Source organism: Pseudonaja textilis, chromosome Z (assembly GCF_049901715.1).
Source record: "Pseudonaja textilis isolate UNSWEBS1 chromosome Z, rPseTex1.2, whole genome shotgun sequence".
NCBI classification, from domain to species: domain Eukaryota; kingdom Metazoa; phylum Chordata; class Lepidosauria; order Squamata; family Elapidae; genus Pseudonaja; species Pseudonaja textilis.
Genome location: NC_142008.1, coordinates 79,848,553 through 79,867,913, shown reverse-complemented (window position 1 = coordinate 79,867,913; position 19,361 = coordinate 79,848,553). Strand labels below are relative to the sequence as shown.

Sequence of the window (19,361 nt, the reverse complement as noted above, 5' to 3'; positions counted from 1 at the left end):
TCTGTCCAAAAATGATGACGACTAATGGGGCTCAAAGGGAGTCGCCCCAAGGAAATGTTGCCCTCGAGTTGTGATGCCCCACATCGGGTGCCAGGAAAATATGTAAGGTTTTTGAGTGTAGCTCAGAATGTGATAAATCCAACTGATAATCAATTTTATTTTTGATCAAAGTAAAACTTTAATCTCCCACCTTAAACAGCAAGGCAGAGAGAAGAGCAGGTGCGCACACTTACTAAAACTATTTTCTTTTTATAGTCTACACATATTACTTGCATAGATCATCATTGCTATAGAAACATTATTTCATATCATTAGTTCATGCAAACCTCATTATTTTCTCAGTGCTCTGAAAACAATGAATCTCAGAAAGTGGAAAAGAGTTGGTTAGAGGGTGCTATCACACATTATGTTTGCTGAGAATACACATTTAAAATTACAAACAAGGATACTTGGCAATTAGCCTGGAGACTTTATCTTTGCAGATAGAGCATTAAGTTACAATGGAGCTCAGTTCAGCAGCAAGGAATATCAAAAAATGGGTTAGGTACACTCTCTACATGCTCTAATCTTTTCAATACTAATGAACAAACAGTTGTTTTTATTTCTTTCATTCTATCATGTAGTTCTTTCTTTATCAGGTTTAAGTTGTGGCTATTAGACCTTATCCTGCAAAAATCTAATTAACCACTAGAAGGCAGACAATAGATTTGGAAGACTTAGTTTGTCAGGATTTTTGCAGCTCGGATGTCTCATTTAAGATGTTTTTTTTTTTCAGATTTTTGAAAAAATAACAGCTGTTTTGTAAGAAAAAAGACTGTTAAAGTTAGAAAAAGTATTTTTACTCCAAGGTTTTGTTAAAAAATAAATCTGCCTAAAAGTCTCTAGATTCTTTAGAGAAAATAAATAAAAATAAAATATTATAAAATATTTCTTTAAAAATTAATTTCCTGATTTTTATTTGTCATGCACAGCTGAATTATCACATTACAGATAAGATTCTTTGTTTCTCACTTTCTTAATATCCTTTTGTAAGACTTCATTCTTTCTCAATTACTAAGTAATTCAATAACATCATTTGGCAGATCCCACCTCATTGTTTATTTTTTTATTAGTTACCTGTTTGAAATTCTACCACACTCAGGTCACTTGATCTTTTCTTTTACTAAAAACCAGTTTTGCAAGATAAGTGGCTCAGAAATGGTGGTGCTCCTTTCTGAGAAAATTGATCTGCTTTGTCCTCTCGGGATTGCTGTAGGTTTGTAATTATAATTGTAATCCCATTTTATAACCACAATTTATCCTCATTGTCCTAGTTGAATTAGTAGCTGTAAAACCTGGAAAATTTTTATTTCAAACTGCTGTTCCTTTGACCTTTAAGGGTGCCATTCCTTAAAAACCATTCTTCATGAAGAAAGTGTGTGGGGATTTTTAAGACAATGTCCTCTTTTTTTTATGCGCTTCCTACAACACCAAAATATCTAGATTCTCTTTTAGAGTTTTTGTTCCAGTTAATTATTGATCTAGTGTCATTAAGGCTCCACAAGACAATATTCAAATTAACTTTATTCCAAAAATCCTAATACATAAATAAGAGAATATGAGAGAACATAGGATTTTGCATAACTTAAATTTTAGCTTCCACTATACTTTCTGATTTAAATATATTTAAAATAAATTTTATTTTCCCATTTAAACACAACTATTTTTCTTTTCCACAGTCTCTTTTTTATTACCACCAATGTATGTTTATCACCTGAAGAAGTGACAGTACAACGGTTACATGGTAAATTTCTATTGAGGTGTCATGAGAAGTAAATTTAAACTTCTGATACTCTCCTCTAATTTCTAAATATTATATAATAGTGATGAATTATTAACACATACTGTAAAATAAGGATTTTTTAAAAACCCTGCCAGGTGTAGGAAAATCAGGAAGTCTGGGCAGTGCAAATGTAGTGTATTAGAGGTTTATTGCATTCTTATGCTCTCTACAAGAATCTGAAATACTAACAGTCAAATCAAATAGGCAGTAGATAAGAATAAATGAAATTCAAGGTAAGCTGGACTTGTAGGTGCAAAGGGACTCCAGACTGATGATGCATTTGACTTCCCTCCCTCAGGCTCAACCGGCTCATCTCCTACATCACTCACCTCTCCACTATGGTTCCCGCTTCCATGGGTTCTTCTTTGTTGCTTTCTCTCTCCTACATTGTGTTTTCGAAATCTGAGTTCTCATGGGAACTTGTAAGGGCAGAAGGGAAACAGTCTAAAACAGTCCCGTCCCCACCATCTGACGGTTGTTGTAACACAAAAGTATTTTTCCAGATTCCCTCTCCTCCCCTTCCTAGGAACTGAAGGTCAGATGTGAAAGGCCCATCATAGGGCAGTATCCCAGCTTCCCTTTGGAGTAATCCAAAGAGGCTGGTTAAACTCATCCTTGAGAGATTCCTTGGGACAACTTGGGTGGGAGGCTGGGAACTTGGTCAGCCAAGGCTTGACAAGTAAGTGCTGATGAAACTGACAAACTAAATCAGGGGCAAAAACATATTTAAGTGTTGTCAACTAGGACTACAAAATGTGTCTTCCAGTTACAGGCATTAAGCCAAGTTTCACCTAGTCTATACCCAAATAGTTGATTTTTCTTGCCTAAATATAAAACCTTACTTTTATCTAAGCTGAATTTCATTTTGTTAGATAGGGCCCAGTGTTCATGTCTGTCAAGATCTTTTTGCATCTTAAGCTTGTCTTCTGCGATGTTGGGTATTCCTGCCAGCTTAGTGTCATCTGCAGATTTGATGATATCCCCTTCAATTCCATTAGATACTTTATGAAGAACAATCTATATGAAACATGTCTTATGTTTTAGCTTCCAGCCTCCTAGTAATTTTTCTCTGCACTCTTTCCGGAGTCTCAACATCTTTTTTATATTTTGATGACCAGTACTGATGCAGTATTCCATCCAAAAAAAGGATATTTTGGATGTTGATATCTGTACTTTATTCAGAGTGTTCCATCTTTCTTTCTTTGAATAAATTATTATCTGTACCTTCCATACCAATTCTAATTTGCAGCCTTCACCTGAGTTCAAAGATCTTTTGAAAGACTTTCCTTGTTTTTCCTTGTCTGTTTCCATCTTCAGTATCTTTACACATATTGTTGTCATACAAATCTCTGAAAGCAGGGATGGGATTCAAATTTTTTAACAATCAGTTCTGTGGGCATGGCTTAGGTGGTGGGCGTGGTCATGTTATTGGCTGGGCATGGCCAACTCAATATCACTCACATCGAGGCACACATCTCTTCGCCTGGCCTCTCGTGACTGTGGACATGCTGCAACAATCATAAGTGTGAAAAATTGTCATAAGTCACTTTTTTCAGTGCTATTGTAACTTTGAATGGTCACTCCACACAAGCAAAGGAGGGGAAAAAAACTCCAGAGAGTTCTAGAGAATAGGTGCGAACTGGTAGAATCCCACCCCTGTCTGAAAGTCATCGTTAAGTTCCTTTTTGAAATTTTTAAGTCTTTTTGGCTTTGTTCTTTCTATGGTTTGCTCCATGATCTACTTTGTTTTCTCCTCTTCCTTAATTTCTGCTACTCTTTTATCATATTTATTCTTAACAACTTCTTTAAATTCATTCCATACCTCTTCTGGTTTTCTATTAATGTGGTTCAGGACTTCAAATCAATTCTTGATGTTTTCCTTGAAAATGGTGGGTATGATTTTGTGAAAATTGGTTGGCTGTCTTCTTCCTTTGCTAACTGGGAACTTGCATATGACCAACTTATGATTTGTTCTACAGTTAGTATTTGGAAAAAAATATTTTATCCCTATTTTAATTTTCTCAAAATTCATATTAATGCTATTTTACTAGAGCTCACGGTGGGGTGCGAGTTAACGAATCTTATACTTCTCTCTCCAATTTTATCCTAATTATTACCTAGAATATCTCTAGTTCTGTAGCTATGAAAAACATCCCAAAAGATGCTCTCAAATGGTTTCCCCCAATTCTAAATAAATTTTTTTGAGCATTTATTGTCTGAGATAATTTAATATTGGATTTAGTTTCAGAATGCAATTTTGCACTGACTGATTTGATTTTACTAAAATATCATAAAATTGCTCTCATGGATTGATATATGCAGATACTTACACATTACTCCTAATATTCCTTAACCATTATTCAGGTGTTGATTATAAATTATGATATGTAGGATAAAGTTTTAGTTTAGAGGAATGATACTTTTGTCATGTATATGTGAATTTTCTGAGTATGTAAATTCAATATAAATAACTGATTGGTTATCTAAGGACATGAATATTCAGAATATTCAATAACTCAGATTGTATACATTGCCTATTTGGCATGTTTTAATTTGGGGAGCAATTATAATTTCTAATATAATGTTTCAGATTGTTAGGCTACATTGTTTATATTCCCAGATTTGTACCTGAGGATAAAACAAAGTATGGATTCATAGGATGTAGATAAAATGGTAAGATGGGTTCTGTTTTAAACCCAAAACAAATACAAGAAGACTTAGAGTTAGGAAACTAATTTCTAACAAGGTTAGAAAAACTAATTTAGTTCTAATTTAGTTCTAACTAGATCATGGTTTGGCTGAACCAAAACTGTAACATTTTATGTTGTTCTGGTTTCAGCTCAAGAAAAAAAAATCTGAGTCTTACAGGTCAAATATGGCAACACAACTTACCTTGTCTCTGTTGCCATGTTTGAACTCAAAGGTGATAGTGAAAAAAACTAAAGGAAAGTAGAAATCTCATCTCCCTGTAAGTATTAATTACTATCATTCTTAAATTCAAGGAGAAATATTCAACCGTCCTATCCTTTCCCTATCTCTTAACCACTGTGCATTGCTGTGTTCAATTTGCCCATGGGTGGGTTTCAAATGTTTTAACAACTGGTTTTGTGGGCGTGGCTTAGTTGATGGGCATGGCTTGGTGGTCATGTGACTGGCTGGGTGTGGCTAACTCAACATCACTCACATTGAGGGGTGCTTCTCCTCTCATGATTGTGGGGATGCTGCAATGGTCATAAGTGTGAAAAACAGTCATAAATCACTTTTTTCAGTGCCATTGTAACTTTGAATGGTCACTAAATGAACTGTTGTAAGTCAAGGATTACCTGTACAAAAATACAAAAAGCTTCTTTGCTTGCAAAAAGCTGCCCTAAATGCCAATCATTAGATTAAAAATACCTGCAAGCCAGATTTACAAATCAGGCAGGGTGTCAGAGCACCTTGAGGATTTAAAATAATTAAAATGTAATGATAACTATCAGTAGCCAACTCTTGCTCATAAAGTGAAACCCCTTTGCAGAGAGGTCATTTAAGCTCTCCAGAAAAAGCAGACCCAGGAAAAGCAATCATTAGATCCATTTGCACTACTTAAAGACACCAGCTGGTCTCACTCACCTCACAAGATATCCTAAGGAAATCATTCAGATTTAAGAAAAGATCACATGCACCCCAGAAGGGCAGTAAAAAAAATCAAAGCCAAGCTTGCATCCTGCTTCTTGGAAGTACACCCCAAAAGGACAGTGCCAGATACTACTAAAAATGAAGGAAGACCCCCCTCCTCAGACAGAAAAAGAAACCAGGAGGCAGGAAAAATTCAAACACAATACAAATAATTAAATCACAACAGTAGCTGTTGCTTGTTAAACCAATTACCAGAACAAATAGACACAGGAACTATCCAGATTTCTCAATCCAGTTTCTTTTCAGGAACAGAGATTAATCTTTTTCCTTCCAAACAAGGCTGAATAGGGAAAATTATCAATAAACACAGGATTAAATGGCACCAAGCACAGAATTAAACTTCACCCAAAACCAGTTTTAGACCAAAACTCAGAAAGGGTATGTAAACTCATGTTTGAATCTCAATTTTTCTAGAAGAAGCCTTGCTGAATGTCACTCATCTTGGTTTCTTGTCATTAAAAGCTTCTTTCTAGCAGCTCTGCTTGAATATTATTTCTTCAAAGTGCTAACTCCAACAGGAGAGTATTTTCTCCCAACAGCAGTGTAAAAACTTTAAAACTACCCTTCCCCCTTAAGAAAGTCAAGCTGTCAAGTTTCCAAGTGTAATGCATATGTCAATTTTGGGCTCCACATAAGCAAAGTACCAGCAAAGGAGGAAAAAAAAACTCCAGAGAAGCTCTGGAGACAGGAAGTCTAGTCCTGCCAAGAATGTAATAAAGGTTAACAGAGAGGCAGTTACAACACCAGAATGTAAGGAATGCCTTCCCTACAGGATTAGGCCAGTAAAGTGGAAAAAAACAAAAGGAGATTTCTTCTAACAACCAATTATCCGAACTGCTTAGAAAGTTAACAACCAGTTCTAGCGAATAAGTGCAAACCGATAAAATCCCACCCCTGAAGACAACTACATTAAATCAATAAAACAAATAAAGACAGACTTGGAAAAATGGAGAAATCTACAGTTGTCGTTGGTTGGAAGGATAGCCACAACAAAAATGATTATCCTACTGAAATTGCTATTTTTATTTCAAGTAATTCCGATAAAACTAGGAAAAAAGTTTTTTGAGGATTTAAATAAATAGATTATAAAGTTTGTCTGGCAAGGCAAAAAAGCAAGAATCAAACTGAAAATGCGACAAGACACCAAAAATAAGGGTGGGGGTTGGACTATTGTATTGGGAGCTGTATTATCAGGTCTCAATGCTCACATGGGTGAAAGAGTGGACAAACTTGAGGAGCAAAAGAATATTGACTTTAGAAGGATACGACTTGATGAGTTGCGGGTCCCAGTGCCGGGATGAATCAGCTGACGACCTGCACCCAGACAGACTGTCTGGGTGGGCTCCTCTTGATGGCAAAGATGACAGACACAAAGGTTTCTTTTGGTGAGAGGAAAAGAGCCCAGAGCAAACTTTGCCCCTCTCTTTTATTGTGCAGCAAGCAGGGGGGTGGGTTTAGGTTACATGAGGTTAGACAGGAACAGGAAACACTGCCATATATGGTTAATCCTTATGCTATAGCTGACTCAGGATTTTGTACAGGAACAGGAAACATTGCCATATATGGTTAATCCTTATGCTATAGCTGACTCAGGATTTTGTACAGGAACAGGAAACATTGCCATATATGGTTAATCCTAAGTGACTCAGGTTTTACACGTAGCTGTTCCTATAGTGTCACCCTATATATGTATTGTATGTGTATTGGGTTGTCTGTGTACGTGACTTCCTACTGATGTGTCATATCGCAACATCTCCTCTGTTTTTATCTTGTTTTTAGGGCTATTTACTCACTATCCTCACTGTTATGTCCAGTCTAGGTCCTCCGACTCATCCTGTCATAGGTTCATGAGAATTCGTGGTTCCCCTTTGGCAGCATCTTTGGTGAACTCGTTATCAGAGTCATCGGAATCTGAGGAGAATTGCAAGAGGGCCTTTTTCTCTATTAGCGCATTAATTTGTTTTTGTTTTGAGTATAAATCCAAATCAATTTGGCCAAATTTTCTTTTAAGGATTTCTAAGAATTTACCTATCACACATGGTCCAATGGTACATGCCAACAAGAGAAGGATAAGTGAACCAGCTATAGCAGATAACAATGTTGTTAACCATGGGGAAAGGTTAAATAGTCCTTGATACCAAGTATGTTGTGAAGCTCGTTCCCTTTCTCTTAATTTTAATCTGGTGTCTAGTTCTTTCATGGAATCTAGGACAACTCCTGAGCTATCAGCATAGAAACAACACTCTTCTTTAAGAGCAGCACATAGTGGCACTTAACTGGCGAAGATGCTGATCAGAAATAACAAGGCCAGCTATACCTGTGGCCGTCCCAGAAGCCCCCAATCCCAGCAGTACAGTTAGCATCAAAGCAGTTACTACTTCTCTTTTTTGCCCTAAGGTTATATTGTCTAGGTTCTAGTAAAGAAACAAAATCTTCTGAGTTATATACATCAATTTTGGGAAACAATTGTACCTGAATACAAAATGATTTTTTTGTCAATAATACATAATCATTTCAGCAAAGTCAAAATGTAATTTGGGGAAATAGGAAGAAATCATGGTGTAATTAGTTGTAGAGTTGAGTATTTGTCCATAAGCGTCCTTGATGACCCATGTGATGTTGTGTGGTTTGTGGGCGTTAAGGCTGGTGGATGTCCCATCAGTCCAGCAAAACGAACAGCCAAGCAGGAAGAGGAGGAGTGCTGTCATCTTTTTCGGATGATGGCTTCGCTGGTTGTGGGCGGTGATATGGGCGGACACACCTTGCAGGGACCCAAAGAGTTCTGTCAGGAAGCTGGACTGCTGCGTAGCCTCGACCCCAGGTGATCAATTCGGCAGGTCCTTTCCACGCAGGATCAGGTAACTGTCTATAATAGACTAGTGGTCTCGAAGTGGGAACAGGTGGTTTAGTAAAGTGTCGAGACGCAGCAGACAGGGGGGGGGGTGCCAGTGAGATTGAGGAAGTTAAGCGTATACAGACAAACATTTAACACATTTTGTAATACTGGGAGGCTAGGGGGGCCTTTAAGGCCTTTTGACCCCATGTATGGTTGCAATGCCAATTTTAAGGTTTGATGAGCCCTTTCAACAATAGCTTGCCCCTGGCTATTGTAGGCAATCCCAAACTTGTGGATAATGGACCAGTGATAGCAGAACTCAGAGAATTGAGAGCTGATATAGGCTGGTCCATTATCTGTTTTTAGAATTTTTGGCGATCCCAGCACTACGAAGGTCCGAATACAATGATTAATAACATGCTTTGACGCCTCTCCCCTTTGAGGGGTGGCCATAATAAACCCTGAATAGGTGTCAACAGACACATGAAGGTATTTCCAAGGGGCAAAAGGTGAGAATTGAGTGACATCCATTTGCCATGTCTCACAAGCCTCTATGCCCCTGGGATTAATCCCTTGAGGAAGCGTTTTTGCTTGCAAACTGCAAGTGGGACATTGTTGGATGATTGCCTTTGCTTCTTCCAGAGAAATGCCAAATTGTTTAACCAAAGCCTTTTTGTTTTGATGAAAATAACTATGACTTTCCCCTGCTGATAGAGGGGGAGGTTGAGGCATCTTAATACTGATTGGAAGTATTTTACAAGCAGTATCAGCTACCTGGTTCCCTTCAGAAAGGAAACCTGGGAGATGTTGATGACTACGTATGTGGGCTACGAATAGAGAATGGGTCCTAGATTGAATGAGCATTTGCAGCTGAAGCAACAGTGTCATTAATGATGGTTGTATAGAAGGAGATAGATATGCCTCAAAAATATGTAAGACCAATTGGGAGACATATAGACTATCCGTTATGATGTTAATTGGTTGTTCAGGAAATGTTTTCAAAGCCAAGTTAAAGGCAGCCAATTCAGCTTGTTGTGCTGAAGATTGGGGCTTTGTCAATTGCTTGTGCCAGTTGCCTTGATCATACCAGACACAGGCACCATGAGTTTTAGAGCCATCAGTGAAGATTGTGATGGCTTGAGTTAGTGGAAAAGCAACTACTGGAGAGGAAAAGGTAGTAGGTACCGTTTTTATTAGCTGCAAACGAGGGTCAGAAGGAAGATGGCAAGAGATGGGACCAATCCAATTTTCCAGAGCGTCCTGTAAGACATCAGATGTCTGAAAAAGGGGGTCCCATTGAGACAGTTTGAAGGGAACATGTATTGCCTGGAGATCATGGCCGAGTAGGGCCTTAGCTCGGTGACGCCCCTTAGTACAGAGCAAGGCGAGCTGAAGGGCCCGGGAGGTAATAGTTGCCCTAGGAGTATGGGGAAGGTGAAGCCATTCAATGATGCACAGCTTCTTTGTTTTGGGGGGCTGTTTGGAAGAGAATAGCTGTGAGGAGAGCAGGTGTGGGCAAGATAGCCAAAGATAGCAAACAGTTGGGGATGATGCGATCCACCCACACTTGCTTTAAGGTATTGTTGACTTGGGCTAGTGCCTCCAAGTGCTGTCTTGTAAGATGGACCACATCTGAAGGATGTTTCAAGCCCGTAAGGGCATGGAATAGAGGGGAAAGGGTTGCAGTAGTGACAGAAAGATAAGGCCGTGCCCAATTGAGCGTGCCAAGATATTGTTGAAGTTGTACAAGGGTTGGAGAGGAAGGGAGAGTCAGAGAAGGTAAGGCAGGAGTGGCAGCAGAAGACAGGAGTTTGTGACCAAGATATTGAAAGGGATAGTGAGATTGTATTTTTTCAGGGGCTATGTGGAGGCCTGCTGTGGTCAAGAGTTTAGTGAGGATGGGAAGGGTTTTTGCAACTGTGCCTTTAGGGCCTTCAGCTGCGACCAAGATGTCATCCATGTAATGGTATACAAGAAAGGAGGGATATAGGTTGCGATATGGTTGGAGAGCCATGTCAACATAGTGCTGACACATAGTGGGAGAGTTTAGCATCCCTTGAGGAAGGACTTTCCACTGATACCTTTGGTGGGTCTGGAGTTATTCAGTTCTGGGACAGTGAAAGCAAATAGAAGCCTATCTTGGGGTTGAAGAGGGATGGAAAAGAAGCAATCCTTAAGGTCAATAACTAGAAGGTCAAAATGCTGTGGGATAAGGTTTGGATTGGGAAGTCCACATTGCAGGGCACCCATTGGTTGAATGATAAAGTTCACGGCCCTTAAATCTTGAAGTAGACGAAATTTCCCAGATTTCTTTTTATAACAAAAACTGGGGTATTGTAGGGGCTGGTAGAAGGTTCAATATGACCAGCACTTAATTGTTCAGAGACAAGAGCAGTCAGAGCAAGCAGCTTCTCTTGGGGAAGTGGCCACTGATCTACCCATACAGGAATGGATGATTTAAGGGTAAGAGGGAGAGAAACAGACATGATGAGAATCAAGGAATGTGAAAGGTAGCTCCAAGCTGTTCTAAAAGATCCCACCCCACAGATTGTAAGCAAGGGGAAGGATATAAGGTTTGATGAGAGCAGAAGCAGAAGCATTAGGGTAATGGCCGTAAGCCAATTAGAGCTGACCTGAGCGCTTTGAACTCCACCAACACCTTGGACAGAAGGTGATTGTTCAAGGGGCCATTCTGGGGGCCATTCAGTGGTTGAAATTACCGAGGCATCTGCTCCAGTGTCCACCAGTCCTGTAAAAGGACGACCATTAAGAGACACTGTTAGCAGAGGTTTTGAAGCTTCTATAGAGCAGTCAATAGCCATGAGGGAGGGGGAAGAGGAAGTGGGGATGGAGGAGGGGAGAATGATAAGAGTGGCTACGATAGTGTTAGCAGGTAATGAGAAAGGTCTATCACCTACTGCTGTAAGAGAGAGGCAGTTAAGAGCGGATGAGTCATAAAGAAAGGGGGCGGCGATCACCCCTTCCATGATCAAAGAGGAGTTTGGGATGAGCAAGATGGGCGTGTGAGGTGAGAGTGGGCGGGGAAGTGTAACTGTGAGAGGGAGGGTAAAGACAGATCCAGGATCCTCATAGATGATAGCAGTTGCAAGCAGAACAGGGAAAGCTGATTGGGACGAAGTAGATGCAACCTTGGAGGCAGGGCTAGTTGCTGGCCCCGAAATTAGTTTCCGAGGGGGCATTTGGAGAGGGATGTGGATTAGAGCGACATTGGCTAGCCCAATGGAAACCTTTACGACAGCGAGGGCAAACTGTTTTTGGCTTGACAGAGGAAGGAGGAGGTCCCCTTCCCTTGGGTGCACTGCCACCTCCTGGCGAACGGCACTGAGACTTAAAATGACCAGGTTTGCCACAGTTGAAACAATTCCCTGCACGAGGGGTGGTCATGGCAAACGAGGAGGTAATGGCTGAGGCAAGGGCAGTGGCTTTATGCGCCTCAGTTCCCACGTTCTGACATGCTTTAATATAGTCAGCAAGGGTCTGATGTGGAATGGACTGAAGAGGTTTCAGGATTTGTTGGCAATCATCATTAGCATTAGTCACTGCAAGCTTTGAGAGAAGCTCAGCTTGCGCATGGGGGTTTTCTATCTGCCGGTTAAGTGCATCTGATAGACGGTCAATGAAAGAGGTATAAGGTTCAGAAGGACCCTGAAGAATTTTATGAAAAGACAAAGAGGGTTGAGATGGGTCAGGAACCCTACGAAAGGCATTAAGAGCAGCATTACGCATGATAGGATAGCCCTCAGTAGCCATTTGAATCTCATCTTGTGGGGTGATCACAGCTCCTTGGCACAAAAGGTGATCCAAGGTGACACCCTGGGGAAGCCCTGCTGTTGCAGCCATGGAGACGGCCAAGCGATAATCGTTGTGCCACGCTGCAAGCTGGGAGGACGTCAGGAGCATGGAAGCCATTGTTTGCCATTCAGAAAAGAGAATATTATGGTTGTTAGAGATATTCTCCAGCATGGCACGCACATAGGGTGACTTTAGACCGTAGTTGGTGGTGGCAGATTTAAGATCTTTCATAAGATTCCATTCCATGGGGGCATACTGAGCAACTGGATTGCCTCCTGCTGCTGGGGCTTGAAGGATCATGGGGAAGCAAGAAAGATCTTCTGCATTAATCTTCCCATTAGCTAAAGCTTCCTGAAAGGTGTTACGAAGCAAGGGGGAGGGGTATTAGAGGGGAAGGAGTCAGGTTTTGTAAAGGAAGATTTTGAGGCTGAAATGCTGTAGGGAGGGGGAGGGGGGAAGGGGGGAGAGGAATGCGAGGAATGTAAGGCTTTTGTTGAAGGGGAGGAGGGAGGGGGAGCGGGGGCGTTTGGAGACAAAGAGTAGGTGGGTGGAGTTTCTGCTGGAAGAGGAGAGGGGGATTAAGGGGGAGGAAGGAGAGGAATGTAAGGCTTTTGTTGAAGGGGAGGAGGGAGGGGGAGCGGGGGTGTTTGAAGACAAAGAAGAGATGGGTAAAGTTTCTGCTGAAAGAGCAGGGGGGAATTAGACAAAGGAGCTGCTGAAAGAGCAGGGGGGATTTGAAGAAGGAGGGAGGGAATCTTGTTGATTCAAAGTTGAATCAGGAGAAGGATAAGAAATATCAATCGCAGCCATGAGCGCTCTCCAGGTACAGAGAATATGTGGCGCTGCCCGAGGAGGTTGATGGATCCATTTCCCAATTTTCTCCCATGTGGAGCGTTTAAGAGTGCCATCCTCGGAATAGGCTGGGCAATGTTTTTGAAGATAGAGCAGAAAAGAGATTATAGCTTTCCTTGAAAGAGGAAAGACTGTCATGCCATTAGTTCTTTGCAGAGCATTGGCCTTCCTGACTAAAAAATGAAGTTCATCCACATGCTTGGACAGAACTTTGGAAAGTGGGGAGCCCATACTTACGAATGCGCTTTACCGTTGCCCGGTGGCGTAGTACAGGAGTCAGGGCGACGCCTCCCTAGAAAAGGAGCACGTTGTGAAATCACGTCGGGGTCACCAGTTGATGAGTTGCGGGTCCCAGTGCCGGGATGAATCAGCTGACGACCTGCACCCAGACAGACTGTCTGGGTGGGCTCCTCTTGATGGCAAAGATGACAGACACAAAGGTTTCTTTGGTGAGAGGAAAAGAGCCCAGAGCAAACTTTGCCCCTCTCTTTTATTGTGCAGCAAGCAGGGGGTGGGTTTAGGTTACATGAGGTTAGACAGGAACAGGAAACACTGCCATATATGGTTAATCCTTATGCTATAGCTGACTCAGGATTTTGTACAGGAACAGGAAACATTGCCATATATGGTTAATCCTTATGCTATAGCTGACTCAGGATTTTGTACAGGAACAGGAAACATTGCCATATATGGTTAATCCTAAGTGACTCAGGTTTTACACGTAGCTGTTCCTATAGTGTCACCCTATATATGTATTGTATGTGTATTGGGTTGTCTGTGTACGTGACTTCCTACTGATGTGTCATATCGCAACAACGACTTACAATTGGGGGTGACATGCACTTATGTGGTATGGGAAAAGTAAAATACATAGAAATTTCCAAAGGCATTACATCAAGAATGCTCTGCTTTCAGTATGGAAAAGAATCAAACAGAAACATTACATGAAAATACCGATCTGGCTATCCACAATGGAAGCGTGAATACATCCAAATGCTCTTGTACAGGAAAAAATCATAAGATATAAAGATATCTTAAATGAACAAAGGGACTTAAAATCAAAACAGGAACTAAAAACTCAAGGAATCAATTTGGCCTGGTGGCTACATATTTAAATATAAATGACACATAAGAAAGATGGAGGAATATATGGATTCTATAAAGAACCCCTAGAATTAGATCAGATATTTCTAGGAACAGTTGATAAATTAATAAAGAAAATATATAACTACTTATTGAGCTTTAAAATGGAAGAACATGTAAAAGAAACTATGATAGTATGGGCCAAAGTTTTTGGATATACAAAAGAATTATACAATTGTCAAAAACTGATTATAGATTAAATTGTATAAGGTGATTAGAAGTGAAGTTTATATATACTATGAGAACAATATTTATATTTATGGTGTATATAATATTTATGTGTATTCAAAAGAAATTTGATACTAACAGTACGCTGCTGTTGCAGAAATAGAAATGTTATGTATAACAAAGAAAAATGTATAATAAAAAATAAATTAAAAAAGGAGTTGTTTTCAGGCGTGGCCTGCTGGAGGCTTTGGAGCTGAGACAAAGCAGATGGCCCTCCTCCCTTACATTCCCAAGAAAGCAAATCAAAGTATAGAATAGATAGGCACCAAGAAAAAGGCTATAAATTAAAGAACGCATCTAGGCCCCCTGCCCATCAGAAAGGCAGCATCCCAATAGGGGTCTGACACAGCACTCTTTCATTTCCCAAAACCAAACTCTTGACCAGTCCACCAGCAGCCAATATGATGCCACAAAGTTGTTATGGAAACCTGAAGGTGCTAGGCAGATAGGAGTTCACCCTCAGGGCACAATCGTCTTGAAATCAGGCTGGAACTGGCTGGAAGGGAGTCTGCTCTGTCTCCGAAGGCATTCCCTCTCCCTAATTCTCAAGCAGTTACAGCAAAAGCAAAAGCTAACAAAAATACAGCAAGCCTCCTCCCCCACCTTCCAATAGAATGGCAGAACACAATGGTGGGCCTAACATGCTATTCCCTGAACAGCGATGTCAGTCCTGGAGAACAGAACAAAACAAACAGGGAAAGAAAAAACATAAACAAGAGAAATGTCATTTGTTATGGAAGTGTTTGATAAGTTTAGGGGCTCTAACAGGTGATGGTCAATCCATTCATTCTGTGAGCTGTTGGGAGATATCTCCATGGCACCAAGTACTGAAAGGTTCTCCTATGCTTACAGGAATTTAGAATTTCCCAGATTTCAAAATGTTGTTCCCCTTCTATCATTAAAGTTTCCAGGGCTGGTAGAGGTTTAGGTCTAAGGGGAAAAGTGACCTCAGGCTTCAATAAGCTGCAATGAAACATGGGGTGAACTCATCAAAGGTACTTGGATAATTCTAATTCTACAGTCACTGGGTTAATGATCCATTTAATTGGGAAAGGCCCTATAAACCTAGGTCCCAGCTTGTTTGATGATTGTAAATGTTGCAGGAAGTGTGTGGAAAGGTAAACTTGATCACCAAACTTAAATGGCTTGGATTCTTGATGCTTCTTGTTGGCTTGCTTCTTATATGCCTCACGAGCATTTGCCAGAGACTTTCTCACCACTGAAACGTGTTTCGCAGTTGAAAAACCTATTCTTTCAGTGGCACAACTGGGAAGGTTAAGGCATAGGGTTGAAGTCCTGTCCAGTAGCTACTCTAAAAGGGCCAAATCCTGTGCTACTATGCATGGAATTATTGTATGCCACTTCAGCAAAGGGCAAATCAGTCCAGCTATCTTGCTGATAATTGATATAACACCTGAGATATTGTTCCAGCACTGAGTTTATATGTTCATACCTCCCATTAGTTGAGGATGATCTTGAACTCAGCCCCTGCTCAGTCCCCAGTAATTTAAGAAATGCCCTCCAAAACTTTTGAATTGCACCTCTCTGTCTATAGGAGTGCAATGTAATCTACAGACATAGTGCAAAAATAGCTTGGTCAATCCCCATGCTGAAAGGATCTTCTGACAGGGGACAAAATGCACTTGCTTAGAAAATAAATCAGTTATCACCCATATAACAGTATTCTCAGAGCTTTCTAGAATGCTTTCTCCATGATAAAATCCATTGAAATCTCTCTCCAGGGTGCTGAAAGCTCTGCTGGTTGAAGGAGCCCAGGGCTTTGGCTGAGGCACAGATGGGCCAACTTGCCACATAACTTTCAATTATTTTTTCAGAGATGGCCACTAAAACTGTCTTTTGATTAGGTGTAAATTATCTACAAAGTTGAAGTGTCCAGTGGACTTGGAGTCATGGCTTTTCACTAGTCATGTCTCTGGCTCTCTGGTACATATAATTTAGATCTCACCCTGGCTGTCCTGGATTGAACAAATGTTTCCATGACTTTGAAACCATTTATCATCTTTCAGGGCAGTTTTAAATGCAGCTATCACCTCATTGTCAATTTGTTGGTTTTCTTTCACTTGAGTTGGATGGTCACTTGGATCACCAGTTGTTTGGATGAGAGTGAAGGTTTGACTACTTCTGCTTTAGGGCAATTGAATTGAGGTATTCAGATAATGCATCAGCCAGATGTCCCCCCGCCCCTTGGGAGGTAGTGCAATGTGATATTGAAGCAGTTAAAGTATTGCACCTATTGCACCTGCTTAGAAGGGGTTTTAGTGCCTCTAGGTTCTTGTAGTCAGTCCATACTTTGAAAGGCACTTTGCTCCCTTTAAGGAAGTGCCTCCATGTTAGGAGTGCCCTATACACTGCATAAGCCTCCTTTTTCCATACTGCCCACCTTTGCTTGTTTGCTAACAATTTCCTGGGAATGTAAGTGCAAGGTTCTACCTGTCTGCCCTCATTCTTTTGAAGTAACATAGCTCCCACATCCACATTGCTAGCATCAGGCTAGATGACAAAAAGGTTGTTTGGATTGGGGTGCTTCAGGGCCAGTTTGGCTGCAAACAGCTGTTTCAGCTTCTCAAATGCTGCTTGGCATTCCAAAGTCCATTTAAGAGGCTGGGTTTAGGTTTATCTACCAATTTTGTCTTATGCAAGTTAGTGATGGGGACTGTGACTGTCCAGTCTTTCTCATTGACCAACAAGGAGGAGGACTGACTCATTCAAAACCCTTCACTTGACTCTCACTCTGGGTAAAGGGTTACCAACATTCACATAGATACACTAGCCACCCTTAGGTTCTCATCATAAGAGCAAGCTCATAGTTCCTTCAGGCCCTAATCCTCTTCCTGAACAGTATCCCCTGTATCTTAGAAATGTCACAATGGCCCTCAATTCCATGTGGGCTGCTGTTGCTGCTACCACCAATGCTGCTGCCCCTGCCAGCAAGCAGAGCCTAGGCATGGCTCCTTAGCTAATTTGCCAGGGCTGATGCTGTTGGGTCCTAGACATGCTCCCTGGGAAGACCACTGGGACTGCCATTGTCTTTCTTCTTTCCATTGCTGTCCATCCCACTTCTGCTACCTTCACTGATGCTGCTGGTGCCCATCCAGAGAATGAGACTAGACTCAGCAGCTCAGATAGGCCACCTATTAAATTATTAAATTAAGTTAAATTAAATCTATTAAATTAAAAAAGTATGGATTTTGATCACCTGAAATTGGATAGGACTATTCATCCATGTAATTTTATTCAATTCCTACTTTTCTACTGCACTTTATTCCTTTTGAATGATTTCCAAACTTCATTTGCTATATTCCATGGGAGTTACGTGCTAAGTTGTCAGTAATAATTATAAAATCTTGTTTTTCTTCCTGATTAATAATTCAAAGTCATCTTTTTTGTCCCATATTTTTGAAGTATGTTAATTATGAAGTTAAATTCTGCTACTACACAGAATTGGATACACATACACACACAAATTAATATACCTATATACAAACATACATGCTTACATGCATACCCACACCTTTAAAATATTCTTGAACTTATATATTCAAATTCTAAAATGTAACATTTTGCTAGGGATAGTTAGAAGCCCAAGTATCACTGAGATTAAATACAACATCTAAATACAGATTTTAGGAAAGAATCTAAACCCACAAATATTTGAAATCATTGCCCTTTATCAATAAAGCAGTTCTTGAGGTGACTTCATTTAACAAAAAAAAAAAATGGAGAAAAATTGGCTAGAAATAATTGCAAGGCATTAAAATGAATATTTTACAAATATTTTCTGTTCCTGATGATTCCAGTAAAATACCGGTATTAAATAATTGGCATAAATAAATAATAATTTACATGTGGTATAATGAAAGACAAAAATTAAAATCAAGATTATACAATATTTGAAAGAGTAGATTTGATAAGTAGATTGGCAGCTCCACTTTTAAAATAGTACTATCATACCAGTTGCTTAAAATGGATTACAACCGATTGTATTCCCTTACAGCCTTCCCATCTCTATGGAAATTAGATATAATCAGATCAAAAAGTAAGCAATATTTCAGCCAAAGCTACACACTTTAATTGTCACTAATTTTTGTTTTGAAAAATGAAGTTATGCTTAATATGCCAAGTAATATCCTCATTCTTTCTTAGGTCTTTTACAGAAAATAAAGTGGTTTCTGTTTGTGTATCTGTGCATAGACTGTGCAGACTCCCAATCTTCGTCATTTTGGATGTTCTGTATAGTTATATCTATGCAACCATCCCTCGGAATACGCGAACAGCGTGGAGTGGATTTACCTGAGTACCGTTGCCTAGGAACTGGAGAAAAATCTAACTGAGTAGCTGAGCACTTCCATAGGACAGTTCAAACTCATACAAATTTAAATTGGTTCCTCAGCTCGATCGGGCGCACGCGCAGTTTCTTTTGTTTGAAGGCTGCCGCGTTGATTTGCGGCGTTAGTTTTGATTTGTCGGCTGCGCGGAGTTACAGTTTGTTATGTATGGAATACATGATAACTATTTGAAAACCATGGATGCACTCGGAATCTTGCTGACTGAAGAAGATGTTCGAGAAAGAGTCAACCTGAGGCGCCAAAATCTCGGTGATCATCCACCTTTTGGGTGTGGGAAGTTGGAACATGGCTGCGAGAGAAGAAGGCTTTTTTTTAGTCGCCGTTTTGCCTCGTATTAGGAAGAGATGATCAAAAGCGGCAAAAGACGGGCAGAGGAAATAGAGAAAAACAATGAAGATATTCGGTTGTATTATTTGACAGGTCGCTTCCTAATAGGGGGCAAAATGATCTTTTCATGAGAATGTCCCTTCCTTAGTATTTCTCAATTCTTTTAAGAATTAGAAGAATCGGGCTCATTTTAATATGAAGCAATCGTCCTGTAAGATTGCTATATGTATTGTATTTTCGATAGATTTGGGATCCAAGAAAGCCAAAGGGCAGTTCTGTCTAGGAAGATTTAAAA

The 19,361-nt window shown here is 40.2% G+C and overlaps 1 protein-coding gene and 1 long non-coding RNA gene across 8 annotated transcripts in view; one reads left to right on the top strand and one right to left on the bottom strand.

The window, feature by feature from the left end:
* LOC148124106 (uncharacterized) overlaps positions 1-19,361 on the bottom strand; it is a 49,571-nt gene that overhangs the window by 28,330 nt on the left and 1,880 nt on the right. The gene's annotated exons all lie outside the window — the stretch shown is intronic.
* The window catches only part of CEP72 (centrosomal protein 72), a 66,083-nt gene continuing 51,389 nt past the window's right edge, over positions 4,668-19,361 (top strand). For all 7 annotated transcript variants that reach the window (XR_015740032.1, XM_087916012.1, XM_087916008.1 and 4 more), the window contains exons 1-2: positions 4,668-4,790; positions 18,537-18,988. Coding sequence is in view for 6 of the 7 variants with exons in the window: in XM_087916012.1 (XP_087772138.1) it covers positions 18,883-18,988 (106 nt within the window). In the remaining variant the exon portion in view is untranslated. The remainder of the gene's footprint in view (positions 4,791-18,536; positions 18,989-19,361) is intronic.